Source organism: Dipteris shenzhenensis, chromosome 5 (genome assembly GCF_047967505.1).
Source record: "Dipteris shenzhenensis isolate YYH24624 ecotype China chromosome 5, Dip_SZ_1.0, whole genome shotgun sequence".
NCBI classification, from domain to species: Eukaryota; Viridiplantae; Streptophyta; class Polypodiopsida; order Gleicheniales; family Dipteridaceae; genus Dipteris; species Dipteris shenzhenensis.
In genome coordinates, this window is record NC_141600.1 from 43727868 (window position 1) to 43747182 (window position 19315).

The following is a 19315-nucleotide window of genomic DNA, read 5'->3' on the forward strand; positions in this document are numbered from 1 at the left end:
AAGAAACTCGCTTCTTGTGGGGAAAGAGTGAGCAAATCCAAGACTGTCAATGAATGAAGTGGACCCCTTTGAGAACAATCTACGAAACCATAAATCCTTCAATCATATTTGTCATGTCTTAGTCCTACATAGCAATTTGGCCATGTTTTACTTTTATGATAGAATAAAAGAAAGCATTGTCTTCGTGAACTTTTCCACTCTCCACGTTCACCTCTCTATATTCGGAGCAGATGTCCGGTGCTTTTTTTTAGGGGGGGGGTGTGGTTAGGTAGATGGGTGAACAACCCATGCAGGCTTCAAGGTGTTTCTAGCACTTTCGGGTAGTCACACCTCATGCGAAAGATGCCAAGTGTGAGGGGTGGCCACCAGCTGTGGGACGAGGTTGCTCAAAGGAGGATGGGAAAGTCACATGCATGGAAGAGAGGAGGGGGAGGAGGGGTGGGTGTTTGGGGGGGTGCACGTGGGTGTGAGTAGGTTCCACGTGGCAAGTGATCTAGAGGTGAGCAGATTCCACGTGGCATTTAATCTAAAATGTGAGTAGATTCCAGGTGGCATATCTAATCTGCCACTTGTCAAGGTGAGCATATTGAGAGAAGGTTCCTCGCTCACCTAATATGTATTCAGTTTCACTCTCTGCAGCTCGTTGGACTGAGAATGTTCACTTTCTGATTGAGCTCCCTGCATCCTTAGCCTTAGCCCTAATGGCTTCTATCTCTCAGTTGCTTCTTCAATCGCCTCAGCTCGCATCGTCTCGCATCTTATCTCCTCAGTTGAAGCCTGCATGCCCACGCTCATCGGCCTTTTCTCGCCTTCGTCGAAACGCGAGCGTCAAAATTCGGATCGGTTCCCAACGTTACAGCGTATTTTTCTTGCCTAGCTCTATTTTCGCGCTCAATCGTAGCCGGGCGTGTGAAAAAGGGGCGTCTGAAAAGCTGCATTTCGCGAGTTAAGTTGAAAATCGAAACCATGTCATGTGTCCAATTGGCTTCTGGTGGCTGTCTTCTGGCATGACCTTTGCGAAAGTTGGCAAAGATGACTTAATTCTATGATACTGCAATCAGTTTGAAGTTTGATGTACACAGGAGTTCATAACCAAGCGTGGGCAACGACATAGAAGGACATATCTTAGCGTTGAGTTGACCGCTGAACATATTGCCATATTTCAAAGATCAGGCGTTTCGTAGAGATTTGAAATTCATATGCTATAGCATCTTTGACATTACCAGTCTTATCTTTTCGACTTCAGCAAAAGAGCGTGAAATCGACTCCACAACAAAAAATCTAGCAGTAAAACAGTAGACGTACAGGTGTGCGCGTGGGCGTTTAGTTTTCTGAGCCCAATGCATTGAATGGCCAATTGATTAGTCAGGTGCAAATCCATGTTTGGTCTATCATGCCACTTTGAGTTAAGTAACAAAGTGAGAGGGAATAGAACAATTAGAATCTATGACGACGTTGACAACTTCAGAAATGGTAGGGAACAGTACAATCCTGGACTGGCCCTTTAGCTAACACTGTCTCGTCCAATCATAGAAAATTCGGGAAATCTTTTTTCATTATATTTTTTACTTCAAGACTCGCAAACCGTGACATATAATACTAAAGGTTTTTTCACACCCATAGGAACTCCCAAGCGAGCTTTTCCAAATTCTGTACGTCAATTAAAGAGTACATAAAACCTTCTTCATGCAACAGCTCTCTCTTGAACCTTTTTATAAATTAACAATACTAAATTCTCGCTACTTTGTGAGTCCAAACATTGTCATGAATACACTCACCAAGGATTGAGGTACACAAAAAGGGGCAAAGTGCTTCAACATCCACCCTTAGTCCTATTTGAAGTAGGTTAATAGAGATTTATATATTCCTAGCAAGAGATACGTTTTTATATGTGTGGGAGACACTGGCTAGCATCACTGCTTGGCATATCTGTGTTGCTCGTTGCAGGTGGGTGATGGGAGGCTAGCAGACCACTCCGGTGGCCACTCTAGTTGCCATTTGGCAAGACATCGTCTACAGTCTGCGTGCTATTTGGGAGCGTGGGACTTTGGAATCTAGAGCGTCTACTGAGACGTATGCACGTTTCCGCAAGGCATGGCATGTAGGCTCCTTCTATGTTCTCACGGAGAGAGGCATCCGTTGGTTGTATAGTCTGCCATCGTGGTTGTTAGCCCTTGTTCCAGAGTCTCTCTAGTTGGGAGGTCAGGAAACAGGATGGCCCCTTTAGGTGGCAGCTATTCCTTTTTCCCTTGATCAGCTCCTTTGGTTTTGCTGATTTGTAAGGTGGTTTTTATCAAGCATTAATAGAAGCTATTCTTTTCTTTTAAAAAAATAGATACGTTCTTCTAGGAGACAACACTATCCTTTAAATGCCCCATTTAAAGCATCTTGGCTCATATTATTATTCACTTTTAGAAGGTACCATGTCTTAGCGACTGGTCTCAACCAAAAAGATCAAGGACTCTTTGCAAGAAATGCATGATTTTTTGTAAACTGCACTAATTAAAACAACATTTTCCCATCTCTTGACAGAAGCTTGACTACACGTTGACACCTAGGTCCATTTGTGGGGGAGCCCAATTTAGAGAGGGAGGAGTAATGGGTGGACTAGAAGGGGTAGGCAGATAGAACCTGGGATAGGCTAAGGGAGCAGACTAGAGATGTGCGAAAGGGGTAGGAGTAGAGCTATGGAGGAGCGGAGTAAGTTGGAGTAGAGGCATAGGCGAGGTAAGGGGACTCTGAAGTTTAAGGTGAAGTGAACGAGTTGGGAGCAAGGGATGGGTTTGGAGATCTCCTGGTCATAACCCAAATCCCGTAGGTGTCGGATGAGGCGGGCTCTCGAAATCATATCAAATGCTTTGTGGAAATCCACAAAGCAACAATAAACCCTTTGCTTTCGTGCCCTCATCTCCTTGATGATGCATCTGAGCGTGAGAATGTGGTCCATGGTTCCATGATCACGCTAGCCTGTCCCGTTGCTCTAAGTCCTCTACACTCCGCAAATCGGCTGACCTTGGAATCAAGCACTAATGCATAAATCTTGGACATGACATGTCCAATCATAATGGTCTTGTAATTCTCCGGGCTCATGGGAGAATAAATGTATGGGTGAAATATTGTTAATGGTCTAGGTGCGTGGAAACCCCAAACAGACAGCTTCATTAAAAGCTTTGCTAAGATCGGGGCTATGAGGTTAATCCCATATGCAATGAACTCGGTGCATAGTCTCTCATGATCTTTCGCTCGGCCATTATGAAGTTTCATCATAGCATCCTTCACTCCCCCCTTAGTGAAGAGGGTATAGGAAGTGGGGCGTGGCAAATGTGAGAGGTTAGGGATTGGCTGTGCATGCGTAATCATACCAGACGTGAGTGAGTGGTGAGGGGATCGTTCCTCAGGAAATCTATGCCAAAAGTCTTTAGAGTTGTTACTAAACAAAATGTTTAGTAGTTCCTCCTCGTTCTGGCGAACGAAATCTTGGTTAGTTCGAAAGACTGTTTTTGGTTGCGAGTCTGAGATGACGGCATAAAGCCTTACACTCATCATCATACCAATTGTTGCAGGGTACGGTCCTAGGTGGTGGTGGGTGGGTGGAGCGAGTGGTGTGAGGGAAAGCGTGGAGGGCAGCTTCGTGTAGTGAGCGGGTGATCATGGCAGCTCGGTTCTCTAAAAGGGGTATGAAGTCAATATAAGCGAGGAGTATGTACAGAAAGCCTGAGTAAATAGGTGAGTGATCGCGGTCGAAGCGTATATCATGATAGGTGGAGTAAGAACTCAGTGGGGTGGAGGGTTCTGTGTGACGCGGGGTGGAAATGCTAAAGAATAGGTAGGTATGATCAACCCCTGGGGGAAGAGGTGGTACAATAAAATCAGTGATGCGAGAGGGAATCCCGTGATGTAATTAACACACTAGAACCTCCCCATGTAAAAACAAAAAACTGGAGCTGAAAAGATGAGAAGTTGAGACTTAGTAGAGCCGAAACCTGGCACCATGGTTTTCTCCGGTGGGCTGCAAAGATATCCTGGATCTGCATCTGTCGAGTTGACTCGCGTTGTGGTGGAGGGCATGGTCTCCTTGACCTCTATATCTGATGGGCTCTATCAAGAGTGTGCCTCGTCTTGGGCGGTCTCCACTATGGAGGGCAGAGATGGGCCGGACCTCGATCGTGCGTGTTCTAGTCGCTCTATGTGTCGTGCGTGGACTTTGCATACCTCGCTTGGCAGTATTGTGTCGCCTCTCTCTGCTGATCAACGCTGCTGCCTGCATGACTGCTAACTCCTCCTCCACCCCTCTATGACCTGGAAACGACTCGACTGCATTGAAGTCGGTGACATGTAGCTGTGATAGGTTTGTCTCGACATCTTGTGGCGCTGTCAATACATGATGCTATCTGATATGTCGTAGTAGCATCTCTTTGTGTTGTCGCATCTCGATCAAATAGAGCCCAATGCAAACATGATGATGGAATAGGATCAGTTGGGAGAGTGGACTGGAGACATGCCCCTCTTGAAAGAGGCAGTGATAGCGCCCTTGGATCTCATAGTAGGGTTGGCAGACACGTAAGAAATGCTTCTTTGTCTCAACCGCTCCAGGTGCATAATCTGCAGATCTGTTGCGATGTATATATCCGGAGAAGATCTAACCGTATGATACAATTAATCTCATCTCCAGGGATTGACTTGAGTGACACGTCCATGTTTTACTGAAAGAGGGGAAGCTGGTCCATTTGGATACCATGTCTGGCAAACCATGTGGATATGTGTGCATACAGCCCCGCTCTCTACTGGTCGTACAGATGACTCTAGTGCCAGCCTCCGAAGTGTCCACTTTGGTAAGGTCCATATTCTGTGGAGGAATATCACAGTATGGAAAATGGCATCAATGTGGAGATGTGTCTTGGTGAACTCTGGCTGTACTATTTGATGTGGGACTGAGGGCTTACTCCAAATCATCATAGAACCCATAATCACCTGTAGTTGCTCAAATCTCTTCCACTCTGTCGCCGGAAGGTTTGGCAGTCGGCCTCACTAGGGTCTCGGAAAGTCAACCCTTTCGGCGGGTCCAAAAAGTGCACACGGCTGCCTCTCTAGTCGGGACAAGGCTCTCTGTCCACGCATGAGTCATGCTCTGGCCGAATGAACCATCCCGAAAATTGGCCCTATGAAGAGTGCCCCCAAGTATGTGTAGGATGCACTATCTCCACTGGCTCATCTTAGTAAGTGAAACTATGTCGGTGTACAGCCCGTGAGTGTTGAAGATCGTGACCTTGGTCTTCCCAAGGTTGATTGTCAGGTCTCTCTCCTTGCAAATCGCCTGTAGTGCCTCTAGATGCCTTTGGAGTCCCTCTGTTGAAGATGATATAAGGACTATGTCGTCTGCATATAGCAATATCTATATCATCAAGTTGGCTAGCAATGATCCCTCGCCTCCTAGTAGGCGGTCAATAAAAGGATGTGATCTTGTCAATGTAGAGCCCAAAGAGGGTCGTTGAAAGAGGGCATCCTGTTTCACTCCGATGGTACTCTCAACCTAGTTTGATAGACCTGTCGGGGATTGAGCTCTCCCTCTGATGGACTCGTATAGGCTCATCACTCTCCAAATCAAAACCTATGGAATCTGCATCGGCGAACTCTGCCTATATGATCTGGTGGGGGATTGAGGGCTTGCTCTGAATCATCGTGGATCCCATGGTCACTTGTAGTCTCTCAAAGCGTTGCCACTCAGTTATTGTTAGATCACATCCCTAGAATGCTGCCGCGTACATGGTTGTAGGGCTCAGAGGACCTCCTACAGGACGAGGAGATCCAGCAGGTCATGGCATAGATTTGGGAGCAGTCAGAGATGACACCGGGCCAGGGCTGGGCTTCATGGGTGGCCGATGCGATCCAGAGGAGCAGTGAGGAGTTATAGGCTCGCGCCCTTAGGCGGAGGAGGATGCTTAAAGAGTGTGAGCATGCTTTGAGGAGAGACCTCGTCTCCATAGAGTGGCTCAAGGAGCAGGACCGAGGTTCTTATTGGCTTAGCGATAAGTTTGAGAGCACTTGCCTTGAGCTTCAAGACACGGAGATTTGACGGGATGAGTTCTCCTATCACTCTTGCCAAGCCCGGTGGGTACAGCATGGGGACATGATGACGAAGCAGTTCTTCCAAATCATTGGGCCCCGATCGGGAGGCACACAGCTGCAGCGTCTCCGAGATCCGCAAGGCATCATGCACACTGACCCGCAGGAGATATTAGACCTGACCACAGGTTTTTACAGCCAGCTCTTTCAAACGGAGAGGATGACTCCGGCTGGTACTGTGGCGCGAGAGGTAGTTTGGGATCACGTTTCGGCAGTAGTCTCGCAGGATTTATGCAGCAGGCTGGAGGAGCCTTTCACGGATGAGGAGCTTTGGGAAGCCCTCAAGGCTCTCCCGACCCAGAAGTGTCCTGGCGAGGATGGCTTGACTCCGGCCTTCTTCCGGAACTTCCAGGAGATTATCTCCACCCCTTTCTGACTAGCATGCCAGGAGAGTAGGGGGTGGATTTGTTTGATCCCGAAAGGGGGAGATAGGTTAGACATCCGGCAGTGGAGACCGATCACTCTACCTGATACCGATTACAAGATCCTCTTGAGCTTGCAGTTATGGCCCCATCTTACTGACATCATCTAGACATTCTCGTCCTGCCGTTTACGAAGATCTTGCTGATTCCTAAGGAGTGTTGCATTGCAATTCACAGCTCATCCCTCAGAGTAGTCAAAGTGCTTCAGTGGACTTATTACTATCCGCATTCATGGTATCCTTCTCCAAATCTTGCAAGTTTGCACCTTCATCTGAAATTTCTATGATGAATGAGCCTTTGTTGTTCCGGAGGTGAACTTACGCTTTCCGTTCAGCATCCATAGAGCGAATGCAGGACTTTGGGTAGAGGGCCAATAAGCAGGTGGGTGTCAGAACAAAAACAGATGTACGCGAGCTAGACCTGATTCTTAAAAGTGCCCTGTTGTGTTGGAGATAAGTGCACACTAAGTGTACTATTTCCTAGTCTACAATAGTCTAAGTCTAAGTCTAAGTCTAGTCTTTATGTTTTGAGTATGTGCCATGTGGCACTTCTACAATTATCCCATAAGCACTCTTGCTTTATGTCTTGTACTTTGGCCCATATATTCAATGGGTCACATCATTGTAAACTATCAGTCTAGCTTGTGTCTTGTCTACACTCTTCTCAAGGTATTTCTAGTCTTTCAGTCTTGTTATTTCATTTCCAGTTTCTAGTTCTAGTTCTTGCTTCCATATTCCAACATGGTATCAGAGCTAGGTTGATCCTCTTCTCCCTCCTCTCTCCCCTCAGTATACCTTTTCTCAGATCTCTCTCTCCCACTGCAGATCTGCCCCTCTTCTCAGATTTCTCCCTCTTCACATTTCTTTCTCTTCCTGCCCCGTCATTGCGCTCCAGATCTGCGCTCCCTCTTCACATTTTCCCCTCTTTCTGCCCCGCCATTGCGCTCCAGATCTACGCGACAGATCTGTGCGTTTCTGCTCCAGATCTGCGCTCCAGATCTGCGCATCATTTCTGCCAGATCTGCGCAGTTCAGCCACAGATCTGAGCGCCAGATCTGTGCAAATCTGCTGTCACCTCTGCACCTGCTGTCGTATCTGCTATCTGTACAGCGTCGCCCGTATTCCGTACGCCATCCGTACGCCGCCGCACGCCGTCGTCCGTACGCCGCCCGTATTCTGCACGTCATCCGTACTCCGTACTCCGCTCGCCGTCCGTACATCGTCAGCAGTCCATACAGTCCGTGCGACTGTACGGAATCCGTACATGCACAGGCTGACTTCTCCAGCTCCATCTTCACGAAGATCTGCATCCCTTTTTCACCTCTATCTCTGCCCGGGATTAAGGTACTAAGACTTTGCCTCTTTCAGTTTGCTGAACAGTCTCTCCTTTTTTGCTGGTTCCTCCTGCTTCGATGGGCTGTCATATGCTATGGCCCTGACAAAGTGGTGAGAGAACCGGCTTCTGGGATCTCTTCCTCTCATTTATTTTCTGCAATATTGTAAGGGAATAGACATTGCCCTCGCATCCTAGCAAGAGGTAAGACCTTCCCACATGGCATCTTCCTCTCATTCTCTCATATCTATCGACAAATTCAATGGGTCCAACTTTCATACTTGGCAGATCAAAATCAAGTGCCATCTTATGAAAGAAGGCCTTTGGGACATTGTTCACCGTGATGCTCCCGAAGATCCATCTGAGCAAGTTGTCGCTGCCAAGAACGACAAAGCCTATGCTATCATATTGCTCGGCCTTGGAGATGATTACATTCATCACATCTCTGACATACAGTCTGCTCCTCAAGCATGGATCACTTTGGACACTCTTTTTGGGGCCCAATCTAAAAACTCTAAGATTGCACTTATGATCTCATTCTTTGATCTACATATGCAGGAAGGAGCTACTATAGCCTCTCATGTCAATTATCTTCGCAGTCTTATGGTTCAGCTTGCGTCAGTCAAGTCTCCCATCTCCGAAGATATTGCTATTGCTGTGCTTCTCAAAAGCTTACCTGACTCCTATGCTACTCTTGTCACTACCTTCAAGTATCATAATAATCCTTCTCTTGAGGGTATCATCAATGCTCTCCAAGAGGAAGAAAGAACTCAACAACGAAAGGTAACTGACACTGCATTTTTAGCAAAGAAAGGAAGTTCTAAGGTAAGAAAGCCTTGCACCCATTGTGGCAAAACTAATCATGTGGAGAAGGACTGTTTCAAGGCTCATCCATGCACCATTTGTGGTCGTGATAATTACCGGGAGAGGGACTGCTACTCCAAAACCTCTACATCAGCTCTCGCATCTACCTCAGCCCATGTTGCTGCAACATCTCCATCAGCTGATCCTGTTGTTCCTTCCTCACATGATGAGAAGTGGGCTTTCTGATTACTTCTATGTCTTGTCTACCACCTTGACCACTGATGATGTAGGTCAAGGGGTTCTAGTGTCTTGGTCTTTCTATTTGTCTACAGTCAGTCTTCTGTCTATCTAGTCTTGTCTGTTTGTCTATCTGTCTATCAATCTGACTGTGTTTTAGATCCATCTTGTCCCTACCCTTGTGGACCCATATGAGGATATCACTTGAGGAGGGGTGTCTCAGGATCTGTTGTCTGTCATGTCTCTCAGTCTATCAGTATTTATGTGTGTCTTCTAGTCTTGTCTTTCTGTCTTACTCCTAGTGTCCACTTAAGGAGGGTGTTGGAGATAAGTGCACACTAAAAGTACTATTTCCTAGTCTACAATAGTCTAAGTCTAAGTCTAAGTCTAGTCTTTATGTCTTGAGTATGTGCCATGTGGCACTTCTACAATTATCCCATAAGCACTCTTGCTTTATGTCTTGTACTTTGGCCCATATATTCAATGGGTCACATCATTGTAAACTATCAGTCTAGCTTGTGTCTTGTCTACACTCTTCTCAAGGTATTTCTAGTCTTTCAGTCTTGTTATTTCATTTCCAGTTTCTAGTTCTAGTTCTTGCTTCCATATTCCAACATGTTGCTCGCCTTGTAGTGTTGTTTTTCTCCCCTATGTTGACACATCACTGGCACCTTCAGGTTTTACATAAGTATTGTGCATACCCTCTTTATCACGCGCGTGCCTCTCATACCTTGGAACATCGCACCTTGCAACTGGAAAAATCTAAAATGCAATACTGATATATTAGCCCTTCTGCCTTGTTAAATCTTTTTCTATAGGGAAAGAGGCACACAAAAAGCATGTGAGCCAATGGCCTGAAATAGAGCTCCTCAAATTGTGAATTCAAGCATGGAAACGAAGACAATCTTCTTGTATTCGGATCATGTAGAGGCTAAAGTACCACGGAAAGATTCAAGGCGTTTCGAAAGGCAAAGCAATTACTTTTGTTATTTTTCACAATGCTGTAGTCAAGAGAGTTCGGCGTAATCTTTCCAGAGAAGTAACATGCAACAGTAATCTGATCGTGTAATTCACAGCAAGACCTTCTTTAAACCTTTAGCGAGGAATGAGCGTTGTTTACCATAGAGAGAGAAAGGAGATAAGGGTAGAGAGAGAGTAGAGTCGACAACCGATTGGGTCCCTATACCCACTAAGCGCCCCCTCTCCTAATCAGGGGAGAATTTGCTTTATACTTGGAGAACTGAGAAATACAAAGAACACTCTTCAAGAGAGCACGGAACGCACTTCTGAAGAGCTCACTGTGCACACGTATAGCAGACCCAAAGACCTAAGAGGCAACGCCGACCAGTACTGAGACCTTGATGCTGTCCACTCTGACGATGTAGGACGCTTCTGCAAGGCAAGGGAGAGGCTTGTGCTGTCTACCGGAAATGCAGGGTTACTGCGTGAGTGAGAGAGTGATAGCTGAGAGTAATAGATACTGAGAGAGAGCTGAGATATGACTGAGAAACTAGAGCTAAGAAGTAGGTTGTGTAGCTGAAACGATTTTTCTACTTACTACAGCAGATCACAGGGGTAGCACCAGAGAATATCCTCCCAGCCAAATCCTTGCTAGAGCGTAGAGCTCTCAGAGAAATTGAAGTCGAAAATCACGTCAAGGTCCATTCTCCTTCTCTCACTAACTCCAGCAAGCCATCTCCCTAGATGGATCTAGATGCCACATGTCATCATCATAGGGTCTTTCCTAATGCATCTTTTCACCCCTCTCATGGGATACTTTAATTTCCTTTGCCCCTAGGCACATTGCTTGCATTAGGCCCTTGGCCTTAGATCCACCTAGTCTGGTGCTATCAGCCCTCACCTAGGACCTTGACATTAATTCCCTCCCGATCATTTATATGAAGCGCAAACAAATATATTACAAACGTAGATCCTTAAGGGAAATATCGACTGATTCTTCCGAGGTCATGCCACATCAACTAGAGCGTAACATTCCTTTCCTCTTCAGACATCAGCGTCCTCGATGATAAAGTTTGGGAACACTCTCGGCAACTGGTATACGGATTCCCAGGTAGCTTCTGATAGAGGCTGACCATGCCATGCAAACAACACCGTGGGTATCTTCCGATTGTGCACTTGCATTGTTCCTGGGTCCAGGATTCTTGTTGGTTTGCACGTTGCATTATCCACTATCTTCTGAAACAAAACCACACCTTCGATTAGTGAGTCACCAGTATGCAAAAATTTCTTTAAACGAGAAACATGAAACACTGGGTGCACGTTGCAACCCTGTGGCAATTCTAATTTATAGGCTACCTTGCCTATTCTCTTTAGAATTAACCACTGCCCACAGTAGATAATCAGTAATACTTTTACTGAATACCAGAATATCGTCAATAAAATGTACTACAAACTTTCCGATATACGGACGTAGTAAATCGTTCATCAGCATGACGAATGTAGCTGGAGCATTGGTAAGTCTGAAGGGCATTACCAAAAACTCATAATGACCAAATCTGCTTCTGAAAGTGGTTTTATGCACATCCTTTGCTCTAATCCGGATCTGATGGTAGCCACACTTAAGATCTATCTTGCTGAAAATCACGGCTCCATGTAATGCATTTAGCAAATCATCAATCCGAGCCATCGGATACCTGTGCTTAACAGTGATATTATTCAATGCTATGTAATCTATACAGAGGCGAAACGTATCATCCTTTTTCTTCTTTAATATCACTGGCGAAGCAAAGGGTGAGAAACTTGGTTGAATTTGTCCCAACTTGAGGTATTCTTCCAGTTGCCTTCGCACCTCCGCTTCTTCGGTAAAACTCATTCGATAGGGAGGTCTATTTACAGGTTCTCCCCCCTGGGATTAGTTCGATCTTATGCTGAACATTCCGCTCTGGAGGTAACCCATAAGGTAGCTCATCCCTAAAACAGTCAGAGAACTCCTCTGCTATAAGATTAGCCAACTTGGCCATCTCACCACTTTGAACAACATCAGTGCTAGCCGAAGAATCATCAACCGGCTCTACTGATGTCGTACAAAGGAATAAAAACTCTTCTTGAGCTTTTCGGATTTCCATCACGGAAACCAACGGTCCCTGAGGTATATCTTTTTCACCTCGTAAGACATAAAGCACATCATTCATCTTGAATTGATATACGTGCTTTTTTCAATCAATGGTTGGATTCTTCCTAGAATGCCACACCATACCCAGGGCTATATCTGCATGAGCAAGCTTAGTCATTTCAAAATCAAGCTCTTCAGCATAGTCCTGAATACGAAGCTCCAACTGGGTAACCCTTTGGTCCCATACTTCAGCGGAACTTCCATCTGCCATCCTGACTGTATACGCATAGTCAGATGGGCTAGTCTTTAACTTCAGCCTCTTCACGAGCTTGGAGTTAATCACATTGTGCGTTGACGCCGAGTCAAACAACACAATGACATCATGATTGGTCACTTGTCCTTTCATCTTAATTAACTCCGTATCATTAAAGGCTGTATACCCCATTGCTGCGGGCTTAGATAGGATGTTATCAGGTGCACTCGTTACTAGCTTAGCAAGAGACACATAACAAACAAGGTACTGACCTCTGAGAAGATCCCGCTAGCTGAATCTGCATCTGTTCCGCTCTAGGACTTCCCTCCATTTCCACGTCGCATTCTGAGACTACCATCTCAGCCATCCGACGATCCTTATTTCGTGGACAATCCTTCCACTGATGAGGCTGAAGGCAAACAAAACACAAGTCTTCTCTCCTCGCTTTTTCTCTTTGCTCTGGGTTTAAGGGAGACATTGCCTGGGCTACCATTGGTGTTACTTTTCTCTTCACTCCAATGGTGGTACTTGATTTAGGAGTTTCAGCTGGTTTCGCCTGCTTGGCTTGACCACTCGGCTGAGAACCACTCCCTTTACTAATCCACTTCTTCTTAAACCCAGATTTCTTCTAAGTACCCATACTGGGTTCCGACCTGCGCAAACCCACTTGGCCTGCTGCCCTTGGCATCTTCATAGTTCAGGGCTATGGCTATTGCATCATCCAACGTGTTCGCATATTTAGCCCGAACTTCCATTTTAATCCATTCATTCAATCCAAATATGAAATCTTTCACTTGGATTGATTGAGGTAGGGGTTCATCAACCTTCATTACGCTCTCTCGAAACTTATCAGTGTATTCTGCCACTGACAAATTTCTCTGAGGAAGGTTTCTATACTGATCCCAAGCTCGGGATGCTTCGTCAGGAGGTAAGAAGTGTTTTCTGAATTCCCTTTTAAACCCCTCCCAGGTAGTGGATGCAATACCATCTTTCTGTTGTTTAATCCACCACCGATCCGCTGCCTCGCTAAAGATGTGGGTGGCCTCGCGGATTTTCTTGATATCATTTCTGATTTCACAAATGGCGAACGCCTCGTCCCATTTGTGTAACCAGGTCTCAATGACATCAGAACTACGGTCATTCATCCGACTAGAATACTTTTCCGGCCTATAATTGGCAATATTAGGTACTTTAGCCTTCCTAGGCTCGACCTTATGGACACTAGACTCCGGTTTCATTGGAGCCTTTCCTTTCTCATCTCGAGAAGGTTTGGCAGACATACTGTGTATCACTCTTCTAAATTCAGACTGCCCTGCATTTGCCTGTAACTGTTGCGCTAATAACTGCTGCAAGGCATCCTCAAGTAATGCAATGCTGCCAGATAAGGTGTGAACTACTGGGCGCGACACCTGCTGGGTCAGCCGGACTCCTGACTCTACAGGGTCCATCCTGGAAGCTCCTTCTGCTTCCATTCAGGTCAATGGGTGTTTTGCTTTAAAAAAATAAAATAAAATAAACACCGCTAGAACACTGTATTTACAAACCGACACAATTTCCTATACTAGGGAATACCTGCAATCTGACAACTATACTGACTAGGCAATTGACACAGGCATATATCCAAATATCGCCTTTCCCTATACTAGGGAAATTCCTGCAAACAAACTGACTTTATCACAAAGGCATATGCACAAGCATAATCTCCCAGATTGCCCACAGGAATTTGAAGAAGTCAAAAAAATCCCAAGTCTGCTATGTACCTTGCTATGGCATCGAACCTTCATGCAGACTAAATATTCACGAGAAGCTCTTCATGCAAGCGGAGCATCAACAAAGACTAAGGTCGGGAAAAAAACACAGAATTGACAAAAGCCAAAGAAAGCTCCCTGGTTGTTCGCTCCTGCCACCCGATTTGATACTGTGCCAGATCACGACGCCGGATATCAACACTCGCAAAATCTGCAAGCCCTGGAGTCTTCACGTAGCGCAAATATACCGCTTGGAACAGTAAGCGGAGATCTTTGCTTGTCTGTAGCTCTTTGCGCTCACATCCTTGCAACGAGACCTCAAAACAACAGCTTCACCAGTGCCCAATACGCCTTTGGCCTTCGCTCTTGTGCGTGATCCAGCCCACTGCTCATCAGCCCACCCAACCTTCAGGCTCGTCAGCCCGCGTAACGATCTTTTTGTAATTCACACTTGTGAATTAGCCAGCAGAAGAACAGAGCGTCCAATACGTAGCCACGTCTCTAACGACGACACCACGCTCATGGGTTATTATCACACTTCCCAGATCCTCCGTATTCTTTGCCTGCGCGTCGCCCATCCACAACAAGCATTGAAGCTATCAGGAACTAATCCTGCACTCTTGTAGCTGAGTAAAAATATCCTCACGAGAGATTCCTGCGACTCAATTCGTCGTAACTCAATCAGGTCAGGCCCAGCATGCGCAATAGCTTCAGATATCACCCAGGCAGACTCACTTTCACCTTCGGCTCTGATACCAAATGAAACGATTTTTCTACTTACTACAGCAGATCACGGGGGTAGCACCACAGAATATCCTCCCAGCCAAATCCTTGCTAGAGCGTGAGAGCTCTCAGAGAAATCGAAATCGAAAATCACGTGAAGGTCCATTCTCCTTCTCTCACTAACTCCAGCAAGCCCCATCTCCCTAGATGGATCTAGATGCCACATGTCATCATCATAGGGCCTTTCCTAATGCATCTTTTCACCCCTCTCATGGGATACTTTAATTTCCTTTGCCCCTAGGCACATTATTTGCATTAGGCCCTTGGCCTTAGATCCACCTAGTCTGGTGCTATCAGCCCTCACCTAGGACCTTGACATTAATTCCCTCCCGATCATTTACATGAAGCGCAAACAAATATATTACAAACGTAGATCCTTAAGGGAAATGTCGACTGATTCTTCCGAGGTCATGCCACCTCAGCTAGAGCGTAACAGTAGCTTGTAAAGAAAACTGAGAAAAGTTGAGGAGACAGTGTCCAAACCTCTCTCTGTTTGCTGGTCCAAACCTCCAACTGTTGTGCTGCGTGGACACCTTCAGATCAGGCTGATCTGATGGCCAAGGGACTGAGGCTAGAGCAGGGCCAGAATTGAGGATCTCAGGGGCTGCACAAGGAGGCTGGAGTGGAGCTTGTAGGAGAGCTGAAGGCAGGAGCACTGAATGAGGAAAGAGGGCAGCCAAGGGGCCCTTTTATAGGGCTGGACTGAGCCAACCCAGTCTGTAAACAGCCGACTGAGTCGGTCTGTTTTACAGACTGGTTGGCCTACAACCAGCCTATAAAAAGCCCTCCCTGGCTCATTTGCCAGGGGAGTTTTTGGGCAGCCTTTGCAGGCTGCCTTCCCTGCTTACCTGTCCAGCCTTTGGGGACCCTAAAGGGACTCACCTAAACTATAAGATGGAAACACTTAACCTACTGTTCTCCAGTGGGTACTAGTGAACAAGAACTGACTTACTGACTTGACCTAAGGCTGAGAGACTGACCTACGTAGCTTGTGCTTGACTGTCCCTAGACAAGGGTTCACAAAGGGGTCACAGCATACGACAAAATCTCCTATCTGGGAACTATAATGCACTTGTCGATGTAGCCAGTGTGTCACCTTGCACCCAAGTGCAGGGGTGCATGTGACATTCTCTCCTCCTTAACTTGGCGGTAGGTTCATTGCTTTCAAGTAGTCCGCCAATATCTGGGGAAACTCCTAGAAAAAATCTTCGTGCAACCATACTGCTTCATGGGTACCTCGATCACGAAACTTGGTGTAAAACTCACGGATCCTGTGTCCTGACCCATGCTTGAATTTATGAAGAAGGATCTGTTCTGGCTGCAAAACTTTGGCTTCATCAAGAACTTCAAGTTGTTGCTCGTCGGAAATCTCTGAAAGAGGAGGTCCAAAATATGGCTTCAACCAAGCTACATGGAACACGTTGTGCGTAGTCCAACTGTCTGGTAGGTGTAACTTCATTGAGGCATCGTTGATCTTTTGAATAATAGGGAATGGTCTGAAGCTCCTGAAGGACAGCTTAGGGCATCGCTTGCCCACCTGCTTCAATCGTTGCTTGATAATGCGTAAATACACCCATTGACCCTCTTTATACTGGACATCTTGTTTGGATTTTTTAGCTTAGTGTGTATACGATGCTTGAGCTTTGGCGATGCGGCTTTTCACGGACTCCGTAATCTCTGCCATGGATTTGGTGGTTTTGTTGGCTTCAAGAGATGGAGACACCATCCGGGTGAGGAGTGAGGTAAATCGCCGTCCAAACGCCGCTTCATAAGATGTGCGACCAATACTCGAAGAATAGGTATCGTTTAGAATGGCCTGCACCAGCGGAAGAAACTGCTCCTACTTTCCCTGAGCATCATGACAATATGATTTCAAAATATCAAATGCCTTACCATTATACTTTTCCGTCTTGCCGTTCGATTGCTGATGGAAAGCGTTGTACATCTGTAGCTGTACCAAAATTATCAAACAAGGCTCGCCAAAAGTTAGATGTAAAGTTGGAGTCCCTGTCGGATGCGATGGTCTTTGGCAACCCTCCAATGGGATACCAATACTTGATAAACAAATGAGCTACATCTTCAGCGCTGGCGGTTTGTTTGCAAGGAATGAGCATACAATATTTACTAAAGCGACAAACAATAGTAAGACATTGAGTATTATGCGTATCTGCAGATGCTAGAAGTGGCCCCACGAAATCCATACCTATGTCCTGGAAAGGACCATCGGGGATTGGCAATGGCATAAGTAAGCCTGCCGCTTTCATGTGGAAGCCTTGACCTTTTGGCATATTTGACAATTCTGCACATAGCCATATACGTCCTTCCGCATCTTTGGCCAATAGAAATAGCGCTCTAACTTCTCCAAAGTCCCGTTGATACCTGTGTGACCACCAGTAAGGGCGTCATGGGCATCATGAAGAAGCAACTGCCGTTTGTCTTTGAGTACTCACAACCTTTTCTTATAGAAAAGCCAACGGTCCTCTAATGAGTAATGGCCTGGAGCAAGCGTCGTAGCTAACTGGAACTGCATGCCAAACTCTACTAACTCTGCGTACTGTGCTTTCATGCTATCAAGATCCTTTCCTTTGATTTTGAGCACAGTGGCCTGCTCAATGGTCTGGATGGAACCTTTCGACTGAGAGCGTCTGCAACTTGGTTGTTTTGCCGAGAACATACTCGATCATTCCCCCAAACTGCTGGAATATCTGACTCCACCGCTGCTGCTGATCACTCCATTGCGTACTAGGCATTGTTTGAAGTGACACGATCTTTTTCTAATCTCTCTGGTTTTCGTTGATTCTGATTAGCTCACAGGCGCTGGCATCAGTATTTCCTCCCAGCCTATCTCATGGATCACATGCTCACAAAAGATACATAACTTTTTAATCCTTCATGCCTATCCACAAGCCCAGAACTCCCTAGATCCCTCTGCCACATGTTATCATTTTAGACCTTTAACTTGGTACACCATTTACCCCTCTCTTGGGGCACAATTAAAACATTTGCCCCTTGGCATTATTACACATTTAGGTGCACCTAGGCCTTAGCACTGAGAACCACCTAGTCAATGCCAATACACCCTCACCTAGGACCTTGGCAGTTACTTCCCTTGACCATTTTATTTATGCACATAAAATATTACAAAAGTCGGTCATTTAAGAGAAAATGCCCACCAATCTTTCCGAGGTCATGCTATCTCGGCTAGAGCATAACATTCCTTCCCTCTTCAAGCATCAGCGTCCTCGATGATGAAATCTGGGAACACTCTCCGTAACTGGTATACGGATTCCGAGGTAGCTTCCGATAGAGGTAGACCATGCCATGCAACCAACACCGTGGGTATCTTCCGATTGCGCACTTGCATTGTTCCTTGGTCCAGGATTCTTGTTGGTTTGCGTCTTGCATTATCCTCTATCTCCTGAAACAAAACAACACCTTCGATTAGTGAGTCACCAGTATGCAAAAATTTCTTTAAACGAGAAACATGAAACACTGGGTGCACCTTACACCCCGGTGGTAATTCTAATTTATAGGCTACCTTGCCTATTCTTTTTAGAATTAACCATGGCCCACAATATTGAGGTGATAACTTAGCACACTCTCTTGCAGTCAAAGACTTAGAGTGCGAAGGAACTCTGAGAAAAACTTTTTCTCCTTCCTTAAATTCTCTATTGGATCGGTTTTCATCCGCATACGTCTTAGCTCTATCCATAGCTTGGCGGATGTTAGCTCTCGCAAGTGCTAGCATCTCCCGCATCTGAACCACAAAGTTCGCAGCACTAGGCACTTTTTGAGGTATTCCAACTATAGTTGGATTTGCTGGTCTATAACCATAGTTCAGCTCAAACGGACTAGCTCAAACGGACTGAATCCTGTAGAGGAATGTTTTCTATCATTGTAGGCAAACTCCAACAATGGCAACCACTTGTCCCATGTATGTTGCCTCAATGACACATATATGCTCTAAGCATATCCTCTAAAATTTGGTTGATTCTTTCCGTTTGACCATCCGTTTCTGGATGATCCCCACTACTCATTCCCAACTCAGTCCTTAGTGTCTCAAATACTGCAGTCCAAAAATGACCGGTAAATTTGACATCTCTGTCTAACACTATGGATCTAGGTAATCCATGCAGATGAAATATGCGTCTAATAAACAAATCCGCCACTTGCGGGGCACTAACAGACTCTCTAGTTGGAATGAAGTGAGCCATCTTGGTAAGACAATCAACCACCACAAGGATAGAATCATATCCACCTTGTGTCGTAGGCACCCTACAATAAAGTCCATGGAAATGCTCTCCCACTTACTTAGTGGTATCTCCAAGGGCTGTAAAAGGCCAGGTGGCTTCACCCGTTCTGCCTTACTTACCTGACACGAAAAACACCGTGTCACATATTCATGAATATGCTTTTTCATCTTTGGCCAAAAGAAATCTCGCTTCACGAGATCATATGTCTTCTCGACTCCTGGATGTCCCGTGAAGGATCCCGTAGGATAGAATAGATGCATCTTGCAAGAGGTGTGAGAACACAATGA

General features: G+C 45.8%; 1 protein-coding gene across 1 annotated transcript in view; it reads left to right on the forward strand.

The window, feature by feature from the left end:
* Window positions 1-635: 635 nt before the first annotated feature.
* Window positions 636-19315, forward strand: part of LOC147902066 (calcium-transporting ATPase, endoplasmic reticulum-type-like) — a 56517-nt gene continuing 37837 nt past the window's right edge. Inside the window, exon 1 of the mRNA XM_087374662.1 lies at window positions 636-860. Within this exon, the coding sequence (XP_087230788.1) occupies window positions 702-860 (159 nt within the window). The 5' untranslated portion in view covers window positions 636-701. The remainder of the gene's footprint in view (window positions 861-19315) is intronic.